The sequence below is a fragment of the Siniperca chuatsi genome, linkage group LG19 (genome assembly GCF_020085105.1).
Source record: "Siniperca chuatsi isolate FFG_IHB_CAS linkage group LG19, ASM2008510v1, whole genome shotgun sequence".
NCBI classification, from domain to species: Eukaryota; Metazoa; Chordata; class Actinopteri; order Centrarchiformes; family Sinipercidae; genus Siniperca; species Siniperca chuatsi.
In genome coordinates this window covers 14,118,812-14,141,919 of record NC_058060.1, presented here as the reverse complement: position 1 = coordinate 14,141,919, position 23,108 = coordinate 14,118,812, and the positions used below count along the sequence as shown (strand labels likewise).

The following is a 23,108-nucleotide window of genomic DNA, read 5'->3' as shown; positions in this document are numbered from 1 at the left end:
AAATGAGAAAATTGATACCACTTTCATGTCTGTACGGTAAATATGAAGCTACAGCCAGCAGCCAGTTAGATTAGCTTAGCACAAAGACTGGAAACAGGGAAAGATCTAGCCTGGCTATCTTCAAAGGATAATAGAATCATTCATCACTTCATCACTCAATCACTCAATCACTCATTAACACGCATCACACTTGCAACTGGGACCAATTACCAGGCAACCAGCGGACACTCCAGGAATCTACTGGTCCTGTCCAAGAAATAGTTCTGTACATAACCCCCAGTAAAATGACGATTGTTGTTTTTACACACAGATTTTGAATGGATTAAACAAACAAGATATAGCATGTTTACTAATTAGTGAGCTTTAGAGGTGCTGGTAGGCAGGTTTTATTACCTTTGGACCTAGCCAGGCTAGCTGTTTGCCCCTGTTTCCAGTCTTTGTGCTAAGCTAAGCTAACCCGCTGCTGGCTCCAACTTTATATTTACCGTACAGATGTAAGAGTGGTATCGATCTTCTCATCTAACTCTCTGCAAGAAAGCAAATAAGCATATTTCCCCAAATGTCAAACTATTTCTTTAAAAACACTTTTTCCTGTCCTAAGACTGATACTTACTGTTTCTTCCATGCTTTCTGCAATCTCCATACTGGCTTTCTTTGTGTCTGCGAGGCTCTTTGGCTTTAGGGAATCCTGCTTCCTGAGTTTCTGGTCGCTCTTGCTCTCCCGTATAGAGGCTGGCTTTGGAGTGGGGGTACTAAAGGACCTAGGGGGTTGTGGGGGCATACGTGCCAGGGCCAGGGCACTAGGCTCTTCTTCTAGATCCTCCTCAGGTTCCGGGGGTGGGGGGACCCTTGAAGGGGCCTTAACGTAGTAACTGTGGTACTCGCTGTGGAGCTCGCCATTGACTGGAATTGCAGGAGGCTGTGAGGGAGGAGCAGATGCAGTGGTAGACTGCTGAATTTTAGTGGGTTTCGGTGGAGCCTCAACATGCACATGAGAACCTTTGGGGCCATCGGTGATGGACGGCCTCTCCTCTTTACTCAGCTTTCTACTAGACCGCTCATCCTTGCTGGTCTTATGACTTGACTTCTCTTCTTTGCTTGTCTTGCGGGAAGGTTTTTCCTCTTTGCTGGTTTTGCGACTGGTGCTGTTGGCGAGCTGACCTTTCTTCTTGCTAGAGTGAGGCGAGGGGGGAGGCGTGGCTACAGGATTGGTCACAGGGGAGCGGGGAGGAGTGGTACCTTTGCGGTAAAAGTGGGGAGAATCTTTTGGGGACCTTTCCTTCTTTTCGATAGGGACCTCTTTAATCTCCACAGGCTCCTTTAACGGTTGTTTTATGTAGTCAGGTCCTGCAGAGGTGAGAGAGTTGACATACATTAATATAATAAATAATCTACACATACTGTACATGCCTAAACCTGTACATCTGCATCACCTCAGTTTGTATTATCACTACATTCAAGTCATAGAGCAAGGAGATATGTCATTCCTGTATACATTTTTGGAAATGTGCTTATACACTTTATTGCCGAGAATAAGAAGACTGATACCACTCTCAAGTCTGTAAAGTAAATATGAAGCTAACACCACAGGCGGTTAGCTTAACTTAGCACCACGACTGGAAACAGGGGGAAACAGCTAAACAGCTAGCATGACTCTGTTCAAAGGTAACAAAATTAGCCTACCAGAACCTCTAAAGCTCACTAATTAACACGTTACATCTTGTTTGTTAAATCAAATCAACGTGTCGTTTTTACACTTTGGTTTTTGTACAAACTACATATAACGTGTTAATTATCAAGCTTTAGAGGTACTCGTAAGTGGATTTTTGGGCAAAGCCAGGCTAGCTGTTTCCAGTCTTTGTGCTAAGCTAACTGGATGCTGGTTGTAGCATCATATTTTTTGTACAGACATGAGAGTGGTATCTATTTTCTTGTCTAACTCAGCAAGAAAGCAAATAAGCATTTTCCCCAAAATGTCGAACTATTCCTCCTAAAGGATTTTGGAAATAGTTTCAAAACTGTGGTAAATGTAGCTAGACGACCTTCTGGGTTTTGCAAAGATCACAAGGGATTTACCTTTTAGAAAAACGTATATTTAGCTCTGTGACTTGAATGTAATGATAGTACACGAGAGGCACAAACTGCAGGTAACACCTACCTAGCTCACACATATGAGAGTACAACATACAGGCCCACCAAGATTTAAATGCCCCATTATCTAAGGTTCAGACATAGTTCAATGATAACACAGGAGATCCAACCAAACCCTGAACCAACAGCAATGCTTGAAATTTCTGATCCAGCCACTGTCCAAGAAGCCAGATTAGGAGAGCAGAGCACCCTTAATTTGCTATCCTTCATGTCTGATTGGAGTGTTGCACCGTGAGCTAGATTTAAACCAGAGCTGGCCCTATGCATAGTTGTACTTTCAAATAAAATATTCACGAATCAACATTATATATGCAATCATTCTGCAAAGACCGAAGCAGATAAGAAAAAATAGACTGATTAATGCAGGGTCACAAACACCATTTCACAAAGGAAGCCTCCTCTGCATGCTCATCTTTATCATCAGTCATTCTCTTTCATCAGTATGTTGTTTTCCTGGAAAGGCCCTTGTCATATGAATTCTCAGCATCCAACCAACATGGCTGAACAGATAAAGAGAGTCGACCTTAAGGTGCAATGATGCCTCTCTTTTTTTGTCTGGGGAAGCTCATACTGTTGGCTAACTTCCTTTCTCTCCATCAGGAGTTTATGGACTGAGGTCCTGCATCTAAATGTGCACTCCTCTTTTAACTATATATCTTTTGAATTTTCATTTTGGACATTATGTCCTCTAATAAGGGCCTGAATCTGAATGTATCTTTTTGCATGTGAGAAAAATTACACTTTATCTGTCCCTTTGTTCTGTACTGAATTAATATTTATTAGAGACATCAGGCTCTTTGTTTGCCTGTTTTTTTTCACTTTGCCTAAATTAGATGGTGTCAGAGTGACTAACAATGCTGCTTTGTTTGAAGTACATCAGATGGCATGAGCAGAGAAGGATCTCTGCATCCCATATAGCCAATTTGAAATAGAGAAAGAAATCTAGAAATTATATAGACAATTGATTTTATGTGTATTGAAGAGGGAAATATTCTGAAGACAGGTTATTGAGCTTTAACTCTAAACTATTTTTGCTTGTTTTTCATCCCTATTCACCCCCACCAGATACTATATACTCAGTCAGTGTAAGGTGATGTGATTCTAATGTGTTGCGTTCAGTATTAACTCTGTTATTGGGTTGGAAAACGAGTTAATCTCAGAGATCAATCACAAGGATTTATGAGACATCTTGTATATGCATGCCACCTACTAAGTTTGCAATTGTTTGTAATTGAATGGGAAAAAAATCACTTATTATCTCTAGGAACAATTGTGCAAACTTCAAATCCAGAAGGGAACAAGAGTATCCAATCCCATATCAGCGTAAACGGCCTTATTGCAGAATCTTTTGGGCCTCAATACCAATAAGCCCAAAGTATTATTTGGCTTCATGGCAGTCTTAATTTGTTTCATAACCGCACAACCAATAAGACCCACTACAAAGAGATGGGGGGACATTTGAACATCTGCGGGGCTTAATATATCTGCCGAGCTTAATTTCACACCATAACTCAATAAGAGTTAGGGCTCCATGGGCGGCCCGAGTAGTTTCAGTCTGTTTGGGGACAGATTCCTGCGAGGGGTTCCAGGCATTTTCTGAATGATTCTCAGCACTAAAATGACCCCCAGCCTCACACTCACAAAGAAGTGCAACACCAGCAGTCATTAAAAGCTACTTCCACCACACTTCTGAAGCCATGCTCAATTCCAAAATATGCTGAATATGAACTTTTTTTTTTTTCGTGTGTTTAAACACTAGAAAGCTGCTAAAGAATCTTTTGGAAATTTTACTCTGATTAATCTCATTACTTGTGGTTGTTTTGTAGATATTTTAGCATGTGTAGATCTTGTTGTGATGAAGATTTATTAGATGTACTCAACCAAGGAATCCTGCCAGGTCAGCTGGAACGTGTGCTGGGACTCAATTACCCAAATAGCCGTGGTGTTTCTTTCATCTGAACATTGATCAGCTGGGCTGAGTCTGCAGTCCTCCAAAGAGGGTCATTAAAATAGGCCACAGTATGACCAAGACAAAAATATACTCAACACAAACCCAAATAAACACAAATAAAGATCCGAATTACAGCATTTAGAGGATTTTTTACCTCAAATTTCAGATATGTGTGTTTCAATATTTTTATTCTTATGTTTTTTCTTCTAGCCTCATCATTTGAAATGCTCTTTTCCCCTCATGTGTCTGGTAGTTTTGCTTCCTGTATTTGTTTGCTTTTTCCACCAGATTGATTGTTTGCTCCGCCCTGATTAGTCTCACCTGTGTCTCGTTATCTCCCTTCACCTGAGTGTATTTAGTCTGTGTGCTTCTCTTGTCTGTTTGTCAGACTGTCATTGTCCCTGTGATAAGTGGCATGCCTGTTTGTCACCAGTGAGTTCGGTTGAAGTTATTCTGTGGTTTTTCTTGGACCCTGCCTGGATTTTGTACTTTGCTTGCTCCCTGTCAGATTTGGTTGCCTTGTTGGGCTGATTTCCTTGGTTTTTACCATTCCCTGCCTGTTTCCTGTGTAAGTCTTCCCCACCATTAAAATTAATTTAACTGCCCCTGCTCAGCCTCAGTGTCTGTGTTTGGGTCCTATCCCTGGTTTCTCCTGCTACTGTGCTTGACATGTCTCACAACAATTAGAATACAAGATTTTGTTAAAGCTCCAGTTCCTTTCATGTTAATGCATTTCTGCTCCAGTGCACTCTTAGCAAAAAACCACACACATCATATATTCTGACAAAACAGAAAGGATCGGCTGTCTAAGACCAAGCCTAACCCCTACTGACCTTAATATGAGATGAATAACAGTGGCAAGAGGGGAGCTTCAGTATAAGTGTTGCTATGCATGGCTATGTGTATGATGGGGGGGGTACAGTATGTGCTGTTATCACATCTGTTGCCATTGTGCATCATCATCATCATTCTGGGTTCAACACTTGTTGCTGTCGTGCCTTTACATCCTTGTCAGATGCACAGAGCAGTCAACAGGGACAGAAATGCACATTTCCTAAGGCAAAGTGTTTGCTTAAAGTCTTCATTATGTCTATATGTTGTATATGATAGCATGTCTTCAAGTGGTAGTAAAAGGCATTTGCATTTTCCTGGTTTGTGTTCTTGTTGTATTGTTCTGTGGGTTGTGATCTCAGCATGTTCTCTAGACTGTTATATTTACGATACATGACTCAATTTGTAGCATTTTAGATTTTCTCCTTCTTCCTCCCACTCACACTGGCAGATGGGCAGGGGGAGCTGTCATTGTTTGGCCAGATTACTTCCACTCCTGTTAACATACACACACGCAAATAACGTGTACCCCATTGTTCAAAGAACATGGAAGGCCTCACGTTCACATGAACTGACGTGGTTGATGGAGACATGGCATGCTGGAAGACACTGCATGAGAAGTGTCAAATCCAGATGAGGAAACAGCAGCAAACTCCACAGACTTTGCAGACTTTTTCCAAACACAAACTTTGCATTTTGTGGACCTGAATACATCAGCATATTTGGGAAAGGGCACAATTTTTAAAACTAATGTTTGTCATGTTTCATACAACTCTAATCCACTTAATTCCACAAAAAGTCTGAAATGTCTGATTCAGCATACTTTCACAAGTTCTCCCAGATCTGCATCTTTTTCATGCAGTAAGGTGTTTTACCTCTAGCGTGAAGGGCTGACAAAGTAATACATATCACATGAATGTAATGTCCCATCTAGATGACTATCATTTCCACAAATGGGACAGATAAAAAAAAATGCTTTTGACATTTTGTTTGGAAAGGATCAGATCAGTGGCATTTTAAAATACCTTACATGTTGTATCCTTGAAAGTCATAAGAACTTGCTGCATGACTTTAAACTTCAGCTGAACTGCTGTATTGAAACTTCACGACACCTGCTGCCATGAATATAGAGCAGCACCTGCTCATGTCTGGTTTGCAGCCCTGACAGTTCCGGGCTTTTATGGTTCCACCTGGTCTAACTGTACCTTGACTAGGTCAAACAGGGCGGAGTGGGCCCCCAACCTCCAACCCCCGCCCCCCCAGTGACCAGTTGAAGGAAGGGACAGCTGCTCTGCGTCAGACCTTGAGAGGGGCGAGTGCAGGGCCGAGCTCCTCTCAGTGCATAAGGATTTCAGCTATGTCTCCATTAGACCCCAGTGAGCACCAAATATAGCCCAATTAACGTCATGGCACAGGCCACGCCTAGCTAACCCTCGCTGCTCCCCCTCCAGGGTGCTGTATGTGAACCAATCATAAAGGTCAGGGTCCTGTTCCCTGTGACCCTCTCTTCCCTTTTGAAGTACACACTCCCAATCTGGGTGATAATCTGCTATGAGTCTGAAATGCCAATTACAAACAAAAAGGAGTTTAGATCCCTGGTTGTTACCCTTGAGGACTTATTAGAAGCAGAGGGATGGGGTTAAGTGAGAATATTTCCGCTGTAGAGGTAGACATTGAGGATGCAAATCAGATTAGTTTGGGAAAGTCACACAAGTTTCTTCCAGTGCTAGGTATTGTAACATTAGGAGACAAGGAGATAGACAATACAAAATTGGATTCTACACCCACTTGGTGTGTATATATATTTTTTAAAGTACACAGTACATTTTTTTTCTTTGAGGTTAACAACAGTGGTGGCCATTCTGCCGGGAAGCTGCAAATAGGGGAAACTGTTTACACTTAAACATGATATCCTGCCTGAGGACAAACCGTGAACCAGCAACAAACCTAAAAGTAGGCCATTCTTGATTCCCCAAACAGATACAAGACTAAGACTTTCATAAACTAAAAAATATAATGAATGTATGGAAAATGGGGTTTGGCTATTTGCAGGTGCCTGTCTGGCATTCAGCTGGGCTTACGAGACACGCTTACATAACTGAACGTTTAAATGTTGCGGCTCTGATGTCGCCCTGCTCTGCACATTATTATGACATCGGCCACTTTCTCATTCATGATCTGACTTATAAGGCAAGGACACAGACTTGTGAACCCGGAGATCACCCAGCCTGCCAAGCATGACCACCGTTTTCCACAACACAAACAAGCCGCAGGATGCCTCTGGCCTGGGCTGGCCATTGCTGTGGCTTAGTGAAGGGACATGCTTGAATGGGTCCCATTGTCAATCTATTTGTCACCCACTATTTTGTGGTGGCTTTTGGCAAGGGCCCAAGGTCGGCTAGCTCATAGGCCTAAATATATTACACACAGCGTAAGAGTCGAGGATAGCATAGATCTTGCACTGTAAATAAAAATAAACAAAAAAGGTATGACATAGCACTTCTGAATATGCTAACAATATTAATAGAACTTATTCATACAAATGATGACTATAGAAAAATTTAAAATTAATTCAATATAAGAGTTTACTTTGTTGAAATTCTTACAAAACCTATAACCAAATGCTGGCTTATCCGGTTTAGTAGATGAATGCTTGCCTGACATTTTTTAAAATTGATTTAATTTATTTTTTGTCAAGACAGAATTAGTTCTCAAAGTGTTAAACTTAGTCTTGATCTAAATTGGCTCTCAGAAAAACCAAGAAAGGAAAAAATACGTTTATGCTACATCAAAAACTCCATTTTGATTCACCCTTTTATAATGTTGCACTCTTTGTGGCCTTGTGTTCTACCTCTGACCCCGCCTGCATCACAAGCTCTTTGACAAAAAAGGATCTGTACCCCCTCACTATTTATGTAGTATTATATTTGGCATTGTCTTGTAAAACTCAGCTTACCTTGTAAATGAACTAAACAGAGTTGAGTTGACACCCTACGCTGTGAGCTGCTGTATAGTATGGCAGTGTGCCTGTTAAACCTCCAGGCAGAGGAAAGATGAGAACTGCTTGGTATTAGGAGCAGTAGGTTTTCCTTGACCGCTACTCATATACATCCAAGACATTTCTACGCTCCACTAAAGCACAAGTTTGATATGATCTAAAAAACACAACCAAAAGAACAGAAAACATTTTGCTTTTCTCACTTTTTTTTTCTCTTTTTTTTGGCAGAGTTTATGGCTGCAAATTTTAGCAAGTATTTCCGAGCAGTTACAACAGACCTTTGAGAGCAGAGACAAGGCTTCCATCCAGAATACAGTACCCTGCTTCAAGCTGGCTCTGCTTTGTCTAAGTACAAACACAGTCCTCCATTGTGGTGTTGGAAGTCATCCTCAATACCTCTAGTCTACGATTACAGTCCTGGAACACCAAACCCTACGCTTTTGTGCACCCACAACAAGCTCATTACTGACTCAGACACAGCCTGTGTAAACAACTCTAAAACTGTGCAAACATCATTATTCATACAAAGTACCCAACCTCTTACTAGTTACCCAGTTCCTAAAAACATGGTTTGAATGGACAGATGAGGTTGCTCAAGGATTGTGTCGCTAAAAAAAGGATAGTGGCAACTCACACCAAAACAATCTAGATGGATAAATAGCACTATAAGTAAGAGGAAATGTATATGTATTTTTGATTTTGGGGTCAACTGCCCCGTAAAGATTTATGTAAATTTAGCTACTTGAAATGGTAAAAGTATTGCATTTCATCAAGTGCAGTGAACACGTGACCTCCCTAACCCCTCAGTGCACCTGCAGTCCAAGTGTTTTTTACTCAGACAGTGGGGAAGTAGCTCAAGACACTACAGACACATATCCCTTATAAGGCTGTGTGATGTCCACACTTTGCCACTAGGAACACCTTCATACACAAGAAGAAATAAATATCAGACCTGTGTGTTGTGTATTAAGGCTTGTTGTTAAAGGTTACCTGGTTGGTAGAAGTTGGGGGAGAGCTCCCTAGCAACCGCCCTGGCAATTTCAGAGTCGTGCACAGCGGAGAGGGCGGCCTGCTCTGCAGCCTCGCTTTTTGTCCTGGCATGGGCCGTTCTGTAAAAACACAAACAGAGACAATAGTAGAGTTGCATGGTAACTCAGAGGTAAAGACATAAAGAGGGTGAAAACCACCATGGTTGAAGTAAGTGTAACTCTATGATCTTTTTTTCTTTGCCTACTCTCTGACCCTCAATCTTTCTCCTCATCTTTGAACTGTATCACTCAGCCTGTCACTCTTGGGGATGACATAACACCTCCCCTCTATCTCAAATCCAAATCCTGATTTTCCAAATGGAGTGCAGCCACATCCAAGCAAGACCTTAATCCAGTCTGGAGCACTGCACTGGTGGTGGACCACACAGGAGCAGTGCCCAAAAGACACACACACACACACACACACGCACACACAAATATATATATATATGATGATTATATCATATCATGTGTAAACAGCAGGTGCTGTAGCGAAGGCATAGGTTTGAATCCTAGGCCAGTCAGCAGCAAAACAAATATTCATTTAAGGTGACTGATAAAGTATAAAGCCATTTAATACATTAATTTAAAAAGTGACACTGACAATATAATAGCTGTGCCTTAACACTATCATGAGAAAAGCTTGCATCCGCATCTACTATACTATGCTGATGCTCAAAAACCAAAAGGCAGAAGAGTAATACATTTTGGGATCAATGTGAGCTTAGCATTAGCACTGAGAGGTATTATGGGAGCGTACCATGGTTAGACAGACAGAGGCCAGGGGGTGACCTGCTTAACAAATCCCTTGAAAACTCCACCGAAAGATGCTCATGCACATGCAAACACAAATACTGAGCGTATAGGAGGGCATGCACTGGTGAGGGAGCATGTTTCCCACCAGACTCCCTTCAAAAAATACCTAATTATGCAACAATATGAAATGCATCAGTTAAAGCCAGTGGATTATTCACTTACTGTCTGAACAGATAGTGAGTGGAACCCTTCCACAATACATGACAAGTGCAACATGGAATGCAAAGATCCAGATGTCCAAGTATCACTATAAGTATTTACAGCTGTGCCTGTTGCCCTGCTTAACTCATCCACTCATCCATCTTCCTCTCCCACTTTCTTTCACCATCCCTTCTCTCTTTCAGTCAATGCTCCTGTTTTTAATCCTTCTTCATCAGTCTATTGACGCTGTATCTCCTCATCCCCCCCGCATCCTCACTCCTCCCCTCCCTCCCTCTGTCTTTCTGTCAGAGTGACCCCAACAGACAGATGTCTCTATTTCAGACTACTTCTCTGTCCTTGGACTCTGGGCTGTCCTGTTTTTGACGGGCTGGGACAGTAACATATTAAAATGCATGAGGAGCCATATGTTGGCTGGAGAGATGGACCGTTTCCTCTCCAGAAATAAGTCCCTGCATCACCCATACACAGAGGACACACTCAGGCTGTGTTTATAGGCAGCACAGCCTCTGGAAAACACTGACCAGTCTGAGATAAAAATTCAGATTTAAGACATTTTTAACAGTCACACACAGTATAACAATGCTTTCCTTCTTGCCATGAGTTCTTACAAACATGTAGGAATTTCACTGGTGTGGCTAAAAGCAGGTCCAGTATAGCTACTAGTCGTATTTAAGAGCACTTCACTGTTAAAAACTGACATTAAAGCATTCAAGTTACATCACACCACTGACATGTATACTGTAGATATCCACTTGCCACACATGCTACCACAAGAGCATACATGCTTCTATTTCTGAAATGTGTGAAGTGTAAGGAGGCATGAATGTGTCATGAATGTATACAGCATGCCCACAACATATCCTAAGGCTCATAACAGTTCCCTTTAGGTAGAGTGGGCATAAAATCACAGGCAGACACAGGAAGCGATGTAGACTGTTCACAGACAGGATGTCTGGTGGCGGGAGGTGACAGGCAGAGAATGATGGGAGTGTGATAGAGCAGAGGGACAAGAAGAGAGTGAAATGAAAGGCGAGAAAACATGGGCATGTGGAGCGTAGAGACGAAAGGGTTGGTTGGTTTTCTTCCAGGCGTCGGTAAATTTAATCAAACTAGTGAGTGACACCAACACCTTGCACAATGCATGGATTGTTAAACCTGCAATAATTTATTTTTTGACAACTTCGCAACAACAAGCTATAAACACAACATTGACTCTCTTTTTATAATTTGATATTGCGAACACAAATAAAGAGCAACATTAGCATTAATTAGGAGTCATGTTTGTGTACACCGGACAAATGTGAGTCCATTATCACTCTCCTTTTAGCTCCTGAGGCAAATATCTGGCTCTTTCGTTGCCAACCAGCCGGTCGCTAATTGCGTCTGTCTACTATTTGGTGCTGGGCAGGTAGTGTACAGTGGGTTTATCAGAGCTTTTTCACTAACAACAGCTGCCTCAAATGGTTAAAAACATCACTGATGAGAGCGGGGCTAGTGAATCAAAACAGTTGTGGCTGTAAAACCAAAACAATGAGCTGAAAGATGATAAAATGCTTCGTATAGCTAAATGAAATTGAAGTCAGGTGATACTTCTCTGTGGGTTTGTCACTATGGGTGATCACTTTCACATTACACATAGTCATTTGATCCATTGTTAATGTAAAAATATTGCTTATAGCAGCTTGTGTGATAGGCAACAGTAGACAAACACATTTTTCAGGCCAAATTATGCAATGCATTGTCTTGGTGATCACAGATTCAAGGCAAAAATGTCTGAGTAAACAACGATATGCTCACGACTGACCTTTGAAAAAGTTTTAAGTTCTATAACTTGTCTGACAATCTGCAGCCTCCCTACTTGAGGCTGGGCTGCCACTGAATATAAAGCAACACCTGTTCATGCCTAGTTTTGGGCTCTGCAGGCGCTCCTGTCTGGTTGAGTGCTGGGGATGGGTCCAAGCAAATCAAAGTATTTGAATCCATAAATGCACCAGCTGGCACAAATGCAAATATCACATACACACACACACGCAAACAGTTTGTAGAAATTTGGACAAAGTATAGAAAGGAGCAAAGACTTTGGACTGAAGCTCCGTTTGAGAGATGATATTGATGAATGCCTGGTGAGATCCGAGGTTGTTTCATTACTGTGACAAATGAATTGTGTTAAAAGTGTTGAGTCAGTTTGGCAGCCGGTGCGGCGGATGCTCTTTCTCTCTGCGGAATGTATGTCTATGTGTGTGTGTGTTTGAGATAGAGGATGAGGGTGAGAAAAACACAGTCCAAGAAAAAGGCATGGAAATGGAAAAGAGAGAAAGACAGAAATGGAGAGAGACAGAGAATGAGACCTTCTAAAGACTCCTGGGTATTGAGAACTGCTGAGGTATGCATCTCAGCCCCTCTAATTTTACCGTTGGGTTCAATTTCAAACCCCAGCTCCCATGCAGTACGGTGCATCCTCCTTTAAGGTTTGTCATACCTCGGTCTCCCGCAGAATACAATATGTGTGTATCTGTAATATGTGTCTGTTGTGTGTGTGTGTGTGTGTGTGTGTGTGTGACTGTGTGTCGTGTGTGCACATACCCCTGAGTGACTCTTCAGTCCATCACTCCCCAGGCTATGGCCTATTTGAGGAATCTCCCTCCCATATGCTGACACAGTTCTGCACCCCCTTCGTCTCTTGGTCCCCTCCACCCCCCTTTGCTTCTTCCAAAATGCCCCTTCCCTTTCTCTTTTCCTCATCTTCCTTCTCCCCACCACACTAACTCATTCCCCCTCCCCATCAGTCCAAGCTTGGTAAGCTGACTGGTACGGTATATAATAAGATAGAAGATGAGTCTTGACCTTGTCCGTGGTAAACATCCAAACTCAACAATCTTCCTTTAAACCCCATCACTCGCTTTCATCGCCCAGGACCAAGAGAAAACTACTACTATACAACAAGAGTCATATTTCAAGATCATACTCCATTTGGGCAATGATGCTCCTGTTCTGTTGGCTCAAATCTGCTCATGAAAGGATATTATATATCAACAGAAATGACTGCCCTGTATCTTGCCCAAACAGTCCCCAGGTCCAAAGGAGCAGCACAGAACATCACAGAAAGTCTGCACAAATTAGCACTTAGCTTGCCCTGCACATCTCTTATATCCATGCAGGCCTGCTATTGAATTCCTGGATGGTGCTAATTCAGGATTACTCAAGCATGACTAACACCATTAGTGGTTAGCTAAAACTGACTCTGAAATTATTCAGGAATTATTCCTGAGCTGAGGTCTGGGCTCACATTACCAGGGGCTGCAGTGGTGGGGGACAATGGGCACAGCAAATGAGGCTTTAAAAGGGAAACAGAGTGGCTGTTATTATGAGATAAGCTAACTTTATCCTGAAGAGAGAGCTATGATGCTGTATAATGGGAATATTTGGGCATGGCCATGTACTGTACTTGAAGCATTTTAGATCTCAGGACATCCTGGTGGTTTGGCAGGCTGGGGCTGTGGGTGTATTCCCCTTTCTCCTTTCTATCCTGTTACTCTTTTCAGTAAAGTACAGATGTGCATGCTCAAAATAGAAAAGCAGCATCTGTGATCAATTAGGCTTATTGAATTTTCCGCAGTCTTATGCCTGACCTAGCAAAATAATATGCTTTCTGAATAAAGAATCTGAATGTTTTTCTTCACATTTCACCTAAACATGCAAGGTTTGTTGAACGTATAATGGCATAGTATGCAACACAACACATTTTAGGTCCTGCCACTCTATCTGACCATGCAATCAACTCATTCCCCTCACCTGGTTTCCCCCACCCATCTCTTCACCTGTGGCTCATTCCCTCATGAGTCTCTCAGTGTATATATACCAGTCCACCTTCATTTGGTCCCTGTCAGGTTGTCTTGTGTGTCTTCGCAAAACTCTTCCAGCATTTCCTGTTCTGTTTTTTTTGTTTGCCTGTATGACTAATTTCCCGGTTTTGACCTTGCTTGAGAACTGTTAATTAAACTGAGCTGTCCTTGCAACTGTTTCATTGTCATGCTTTTGGGTTCAAATATGCCAGCAGTTTAGTTTTCACAAATTTGTGAAAACTAATCTATATCATGTCATGTCTCAGAGTAATTTTTTATTTGTACCTTCATGACTTTAACATTCAGAATCTATTTTTATTTACCCCCAAATAATACATGTATCCTGTTTACTCATGATATAAAGGCTGAACTGGCAGGTAGAGACAGATTGAAATTCAGCTCCCAAACAGACTTCATTTCTGGGAAGAAGAATGAGTAGAATCGGTTTTTGATTAAACAGGAAAAAATCCTCAAACTCTACTGACATTTTTGGCTGTGGATTACAAACAGACCTAATCTCTCACTGGTGTTCTCTACTCAGGATCTCTGCACTGAACCCTCCACTGAGACTTCACCTGGCCTTCATTCAAAAACACATAGTTACAGGTATGTGTATTTTAGTGTGGGACTGTGTATAGGTGCTTCTCAGATACTACTGTAAATATGCATATAACGATTTACTCTAATAATGTACAAGTTTAAGTGCACACGTTTATGTAGTACATGTTTAGAGCTCCGTTATGTTTGAAGGTCTGATACGCTCTGCGCTGAGTGCTGATATGAGTCCACTGAGAGAGTGACACAGAATCCCTTGCTGAGATGATCCCTCTGGTTTTGGTGAAGGGCAATGGCAGGGATTCAGACCTCAGCTCTGTGCTCTTTGTGTCAACACTGCTAGTGAAATATGGCCACAGCTGATACAGCTAATGACACAAAGGGGGGAGATGGTAGCTAAACCATACACCACAGAAAAACGGATGTATCTGACGCTTTGAAGCTTGGATTTGATTTTACTGTCGCCTTAATTTTTTTGTAACTGTAGGCAGACAATCCTTTATATAGTATAGTATATTTAAGCCTTATTGTCTAAACAAGACCAACAAGATACACAGAAGACAATGAAAACATGAATGGACCACTTACTACAGGTGGAAAAATTAAAGGACACTGAGCTGAGTTCACCTTGTCTGCTTCTAAATCTTTATTATATACAATGTATTCAACTGACATGTAACTCATATAAGAATTAATATAATTATTGGCAATTATGATGACTGAGTAAATTTCATAGTTCCCTGCAATGCACAACATCACTTAATACAAAGTTTATTGGTGAAAGGACAAGGCCTTTGGATTAGCTCCAAATCTAAGGATAGGCAATCTAAAATGATCCGTATTAAGTGCATTGTGTCGACCAAAGATAATCAATTTAAAATGACAGAGAGGAATATTTGGCATTTTAGCTTGACTTGAATGGTGGGGTATGTGATTCTGGAGAAATCCAATACAAATGACAAATACCATGATATAGAGCAAACAACGACACAGCAAGTAATATAACTAATGTTAGCTAGGTTGTGGGTTAGCAAACTGTTGCTACAATTGCTGCTGTGAAGCTAACAGCCAGAGAGGACGAGATGTTTCCCAGAGCCAGCACACCAGCTAGAGCCCAGCTGATTCATCGGTCGGCCGATATTGGCCTAACGCAGATATATAAGTAACAGCGTATATGTTATCCAATAGGCACTGATATAAAACTGTTCTATTTTCAGTATATTAAGCACAAAGAAAGGCCTGTGTTAATATATTTGTGTCACTACTAAGTTCTAAATCTACCAGAATGCGCTGTCACTACAGTTGCCAACAGTGTAATATAAAAGACTACACAAAAACTCTCAAGAACTCTCTAAATGCCTGTAAAATACAGCAGTTGTCAAGAAATGTAACAGCCACTTCACTAATGGTTACTACCAACTACCAACATAAACCACCATGATCTGAACAGGCACATTACAAACACTAACAAGAAGTAACATTTGCATTTTCTAACATAAGGCAGCTAACTTAACAAACTGCTTTCAGCACTACGCAGTGCATGCTGAGAAATGTGGGCCGTTGCTATGGCTACAATACTCTCAGCACCGCCCAGCACATGTATTAGAGTGCAGTGTGCACAGCTGAGCAGACGTAGTGGAGTCAAAGTGGTGTGTTACTAACTACTTTGTGAAACACATTGCTGGGAAGTTAATAAACAATGAACCCATGATTTTCCCCTTTCATATAACTCTAATATAACCCTGTCCACGACAACCGGCACGTCACAAATGCTTATCACAACTGTTTACTGTATTAGCGAAGTAGCCAGCTATAGTGTCAGTCAGTAACAGACTGCCTCAGTTAGCCTCAGAGCATCTCTTCATCATTCTGCAGCTCAGCAGATGACGGCGCAGAGTCGTTGAGTGTTGACTTCACGCTATGTTGTTACCTAGTTGGTTAAATGCAATGCTGGAAAGGCTGGAATAGTGCTCGGTAGGAGCCACTTTGTTTATTTCCCATTTACAGAGCCAGGGCTGTGTACAAACACCAGATTTTCTTTCAGCGCGCACACAGAATGAACGGGTACCAGACCGTGAGTCAGAGAGAGCGGGTCCCCTTCCACCGCCACGTTTCTACAGTAGCCCAGAACGGACAAACCAAACACTGGCTCTAGATAGGGCCGTTCGCATTTTTAGCGAGTTTTACGGCCACCGTAGTTTCTCCTACACGCTTGAAAGGGGATGGTGAGGCCAGTGGTATTCAAGTGGTTGCAATCTGCAATTTCATGCCACAAAATCCTACACACTGGACCTTTAAGTCAATTTACAGAACTCAAGATGAATATCAGGACTGGATCGGCAGTTTTTGTATTGTTGTGAGGCAGCATCTGTCTGTTTTCACACTCACAAGCTGCTGTTACCCAGTAAATCAAAAAGGAGTTGACAATTCATTTAAGCAACTTAACCTGGGTTTGTGCTGCATCACACTTGCACACATACTGTACCCACAAACACAGACACACACAGGGCTCCACTGATGCAAATCAAGACATGTCGCACGACTATTCAAACGTTGCACACCTACACAACCACAAGCAAACACACATACATGCAAAAGCTTTCAACGTCCACCTTAAAATGAGCTACCTCTCATGCAAATGACTGTGTTAACTCTAATTTACACACACACACACACACACACACACACACACACACACACACACACACACACATCAAATCTGCATGTTGAAAAGGACCATTAGTGAGATGTGCCATAATGAGGCCTACTGGGAATCAGTGTGAATAAAGGACACAATGAAGTGACTTCATAGTGTTGTCTCTTTGATAACAGTCCATACCTCTTTTGTAAATCTCCAACTGGAAGCAGACACATTGAACAAGCCTGACAGGATGAATAAACACAATGTTAAACTAACAACGCCTCTTCACTCTACTACTTCATAAAGAAACTCAACAAATGGCTGACACGATGATGACGGCGGTGAGGAAGTAACCATGGTAACCACCAGAGACACTTGAACAAGCTGTCCAACCAGGCATCTGGCCTGTATTAATGAATTTGCAAATGAACAAACCCACACTACAGCCTACTGTATGGGTATAATCTTGCACATACACACACATTATGCACGCACATACACACAAACTACACTTAAGGACACATAAAAATGTGATAAATTTAAGTGTGCTTTGACAAAATAAATATCCTGTAAAAGGTTTACAACTTGGCTGAAAACAGGGAGACACTGGGACGGAGAAACACACACACACAGACAGCCACTCCATGGTGTGTCTCATTTAACTACGAGGCTCAACATCCGAAGCTGAACCTGTGTGAGTAAAGGTCACATTGCCTGGCAACCACTTGAGCTTAAGGAATAGTTTTAATTATGGTGTGTGCTCTCTCCTCCAATCTCCTGCCACCATTCACCCCACTGTCTGTGTACACACACACACACACACACACAACCATCAATTTCCTCTTCAGCGCAAAGCCAAAAGGAGCATTAGCATTAGGTCACATCTGCCCACAGCTGAAAAATTGTGATGCAATCTTCGTACAATCTATCTTTTATGGCTATTTCATGGACTAACTGGAAGACTTGCAAAAACAGCACTGATAGTGACATAAAAAGTAAATTATGTCTATTATGAAAAACATTAAGCAATAATGTCTCACTATCACCAACTGCAACTACTAATGATATGTGGGTCAAGTTCTGCATCTTTACAATAACATAACCGCGTGGATTATTGTGAAAAGGTGACAGTGATAGATGAAATATCCTCATTGGATAGCCATGGTTACAGTTAAATACGATTCACCTCTACAAATCCTAAAGAAAATGCGTCACGAACACGGCCACACATACAGTATCATCTGCGCATGTGATTACAAGAGCCTTTGCATACTTCACGAAGGGATTCTGCGTGGAAAAGCAATACTCTGAATCAACAAGAGAAGTGATAATTCCATAATCCAATCCGTGAACATCTGGAGTGAAAGCGGCCTAGCTAGCCAATCAGAGTGGCTGAACAGATTTAGCAGGGCACATTAGTATCCGGAGGTTAAAGATACACGGCTGTGGTAGTAGGTACAAAAAGAACCAGACAGATTTTAAGACTAGCTCCAGGCAACACAAACTGAAATGACAAACTCATTTAAGCAGATGCCAACTACTATGGCTAAATCTGGTGTTGCTACTATTCTTTATTTGTGCATTTTAAAATTTTTGTTTATCTTGATTAGTGCTGCCAATATCAATCAATTAGTCGATCGACAGAAAAATCATATGCAACCATTTTTATAATTAATGAATCGCTTTGAGTCATTTTTTAAAGAAGAAAACACAGAATTCTCTGGTTCCAAATGTGAATATTTGCTGTTTGCATTAGTTTTCTACTATTGTAAACTGAATATCTTTGGGTTGTTGACTGTTGGTCAGACAAAGAAAGACATTTGAAGGTGTCACCTTGGGCTTTGGGAAATTGTAATTGGCATATTTCTGACACTTTATAAACCAAACGATGAATCGAGAAAATAATCAACAGATTAATCAATAATGAAATAAATTGCTACTTGCAGCCAAAAATACAATATAGTACAATATTGCACTATAAAATTACAAATACTGTGATAGAAGATGTCATATATGTATAATATGTGCAAAAGTCTAGAAAACAGTGGTAAATAAAATAGCATTTGATTTTAGGGTTAAAAGTATGCTCTGCCTCTCCAAAGCACATCTATTCATAGACATTGTCACAGTCACAGTTTGCATGCTGTGGACACTATTTTGAGGAGTTAACAGGTTTATTCCCCACCAGAGATGGAGCAGGTCAAGCATCGTGTTTTGAGCAGTAAGTCAGTGCACAACACTAACAATAACCTACACTGAATCGACAGTTATTAAGGGTGTCTTCCTGGTATTGAGCTGCAGCACCTTTAGCAGAGCCCACAACTCAATTATACTTGTATATCAGTGACTTTTATCTAGACTCACCGCACCAGTAGACTTTAGAGCCACTGATCCTTACATGTTGCACATGTAAACAGTTCTTGAACAGGTGTATTGAGTTACACACGATTGCACATTGACATTTGGGATTTTTACATAATATCTTGTCATGTCATGGGAAATTCTCAGGAGGATAGCACATACGCATGAACACACACACACACACACACACAAGCAGAAGGAAATCACTGGAGATCAAGCTTACTGAACAGAAACACTATTAACTTGCACTCATTATTTCTCTACATCTCAAATCACAGTTTGTCTAATACAATATCTATCTCACTCCACTGACTCTTACACATTAAACGCTGCATACACAATTAACACAGAGAAAATAAGATACACTATAAGAAAGAAGCAGTGCATCACATTCACCATTTAATAATGGAGGGAGTACAGTCTTGTAGGAAATTCTTCATGAACCAAGGAAAGTCAAGTAAAGATTGTAGAGGAAATGGAGGAATGGGTAAACCATCTGTACGAGGAGTACTTTTACATTTTTAATGACTGCAGGTGAACCACTACATGAGTTAACCTCTTTATAACAGCCTTGGACTCCACATGACTCCTCCCTCTGTCCACCTGCCTCCCTGCCTGACTCATCTCAGTCTTTCTTGAGAAGCTGCAGAAATATGTGCCATTCTCAGAAAGATTACAAGCCACAGCCACACAGTGCAATGGCATGTTGGTGAAACCCAATCCTATCACCACTGCTGTTGACACAGCCCAGCGCTCCACTCACATTTACACACACACAGCCATTTCCCTCAGGCTATTCTCCTCTACTCCCCCAGGAACTTTACATACAGTGTAACTGTAAGTCAGGCCACAGCCTTCATCTATACACAGTAAACTGTAGATTCTTCATACCTTCTTTCCCTTATCCCAACTTCTCATTTGCTGTAAAGTCCTGTTGCTGGACCTGCAGGCTGATGATTGATTTCTGCCTAAAGTTTCCTTTCTCCTTTCACCGTCCTATTGTCTCCCACCAGGGAGGAAAACTATTAAGAAGGGAGTGGAGAGAAAAATAGCTTGTTACTCTAACCCTGAAAATGTATTCATATTTTTTCTTTCTTCAACTTCTTTCTACATCATTCCTATTTACTGAGATGTATGGCATCATAATGTGTATCAATAGCAGCAGACGCATCAGACTTCCTGCTTTAGTCATTTAGTCTTTTAGCAATGAGGAATTAACTTTTACTAAACTGTAATGAGCCACTTATTTGGTGCAAATCTGCTTCCCTCTGTCTGGTACATGCACCGATTTGTAACATCTCCTCTTGTGTGTTTGTTATATGTTTTAAATTGTCTGTGTTTTGAACTCTAAATTATTACAGGTAGGGCTGCGCAATAATTAAATGACAAGAATAAGGTTCTACAGCCATGCTAGCGGCTCTGTGAAGCTGTACTTAGGTACAGTGGAGCTGTGAGCTAAATGCTAACATCAGCATTGTAACATGCTCATAAAAGCAATTTTGTGTTGTTGTTTGGCTCTTTGAATTAGAAATGCTCACACGCTGATGTTTACGAGGTATGGTGTTTGCCATTTCCACCATCTTAGTTTAGTGTGTTACAATGCTAACACAAAGTGCAGTTGAGGTTGATGGGAATGTCATTAGTTTTACAGGTATTTGGTCATAAACCAAAGTACTGCAATCCATCCAATAGTTGTTGAGATAGATAGACAGACCAACCAAGATTACCATCAGCCCTTCCTTATATTACTATTTAAACTGCTTCCATGGTTTCAACCACTGACATCTTTCAGGCTTTATATAATGATAATGTTGTGAAGTTCAGAATAAAATTACATTACACGCTGTAATTTGATTGCACTAGGGGTCATTTGAAAACTGCTCGACTAACTCACGATGCATTCGCCATTGCATCAGCTGCATTATTTATAGCTCTTGCTACAGATATAGATAATATGAGGCACATGTGGCCGGTTATTTTATGTGTGTGCATGTAGGTGTGTGAGTATTTGATTCTGTCAGCAATAAATGTTGTGTTACCTCACACCGTCACATTGCCATAAAGATGAGACATGTCTGGGGATAAATATACTGTATGATGCGGCTTGCTTTACTCTGACTCGTGATTCAGATGGCTGGCAGTCCTTCCTACAGTTACAATTACTGTACGCTTCGTGCCTCATTGCTACTGTACATTTTGCCACTTAATAAAGGGACAAACTTGACATACTTTTGAAAGGTGTGTGGTGCCACTTCATAAAAAACTCCATAAGAGGTGGCACCAGCACCAAGATCAAACACACGCATGCACGGACGCAGAATAAATTAACCCAATTGCGCCTCTGCCCCTATTTGGAGCAGAAGAAGTCATTGCCATTGAGGACAGCCAAGATGGAATCTTGATGTGACCATGATGTACTGCGGGTTGGGATTATTTTGTTCACATGTTGAAACAGCCTGATCTATAACTCTCTCCAAAAAGGGCAGGTGGTGAGTGGCTGAGGTCATGACACAGCAGGTGATAAACAAACACCCCTGGACACAAACGCACCACACACACACACACACACACACACACACACACACACACACACACACACACACACACACACACTGTCTCTGTTCTCTTGCCGAATGATAGCAACCTTATCTCATCTCTCACTTCCAAACAGGCAGTTTCTCCCATTCTCTTTAAATCTTCTCCTTCCATTTATATATGGACACAACACACACAGACACACACACACAGACATTTGGGAGAGACGATAGTGTGAGTGAGATGGCGGGCTGCTATATCAGTGGTGGGGCGGCTATATATTCCTGGCTGGTGCTGATAAGCCAACTGATGCCTTGCCTTATTTAGTCAGTACTCACTGCTGACACACTAGCAGAGCAGCACACACCGCATGCACTCTCACTGTATGCATTTTTCTTGTGCGTGTGTGTGTGTGAGGTGTTCCTGTGTGGAGAGAGGTGAGTTCTGATTAAGTGAATGCATATAGTTAGCCTGTGTGTCTGTGAGTAAGTAAATGGATACACTTGCACATGTGCACCTAATGTTTTACTACTAATAATATATATATATATATATATATATATATATATATATATATATATATATATATATATATATATATATACTACTAATATATACTACTAATATACTAATATATATATACAGACAAATATTCTGCTTGAGAAAAAGTCTTGTATAATTGTGTAACGTGAAAGCAGCACAATTTTTCTGTCATTCAAAATATTCTGTACTTTCAGCCTAATTTCTCAATAAATTCAGCAAATTTAAACCTCAGCAGCAACACTGTACAAATAAACCACACGTCACAACATTAACTGTAAGACAAAAAGGCATTTGAAAAGAGCAAAATTCAACTTAAAAAACATATTTTGAGGATTTAGAAACATATTATTACACCTGTTACAGTAATTTCGCAATTATGGTTATCAATTATGGTTTCACCATATATAGTCAAAAGTTATAATAATGCAAATGTAATTATGTCATATTTTGTTCTTGATTGTAATCAAATTATACTCAACATCCAAAAACAAAACAGCTTTACTCTCTAAACTTTTGGTACAAGGACTGGGCAACTGCAATAGATTTTATTACAAGTATACAACAGTAAGCTTCTTCAATTTCAGTGGTTGGTTATCAGCATATGGTCATCTCCTGCACAATTATCAGCCTATATTCAACCCAGCAAATGTCATGGAAATCTATTCATATGTGTGACAGTAAGGCAAACAAAACA

The 23,108-nt window shown here is 41.0% G+C and overlaps 1 protein-coding gene across 2 annotated transcripts in view; it reads right to left on the bottom strand.

Moving 5' to 3' along the window:
- jph1a (junctophilin 1a) overlaps window positions 1-23,108 on the bottom strand; it is a 34,443-nt gene that overhangs the window by 2,946 nt on the left and 8,389 nt on the right. For both annotated transcript variants that reach the window (XM_044176896.1, XM_044176897.1), the window contains exons 4-5: window positions 8,922-9,040; window positions 614-1,347 (exon numbers count right to left, since the gene is read on the bottom strand). In XM_044176896.1, the coding sequence (XP_044032831.1) occupies window positions 614-1,347; window positions 8,922-9,040 (853 nt within the window). The remainder of the gene's footprint in view (window positions 1-613; window positions 1,348-8,921; window positions 9,041-23,108) is intronic.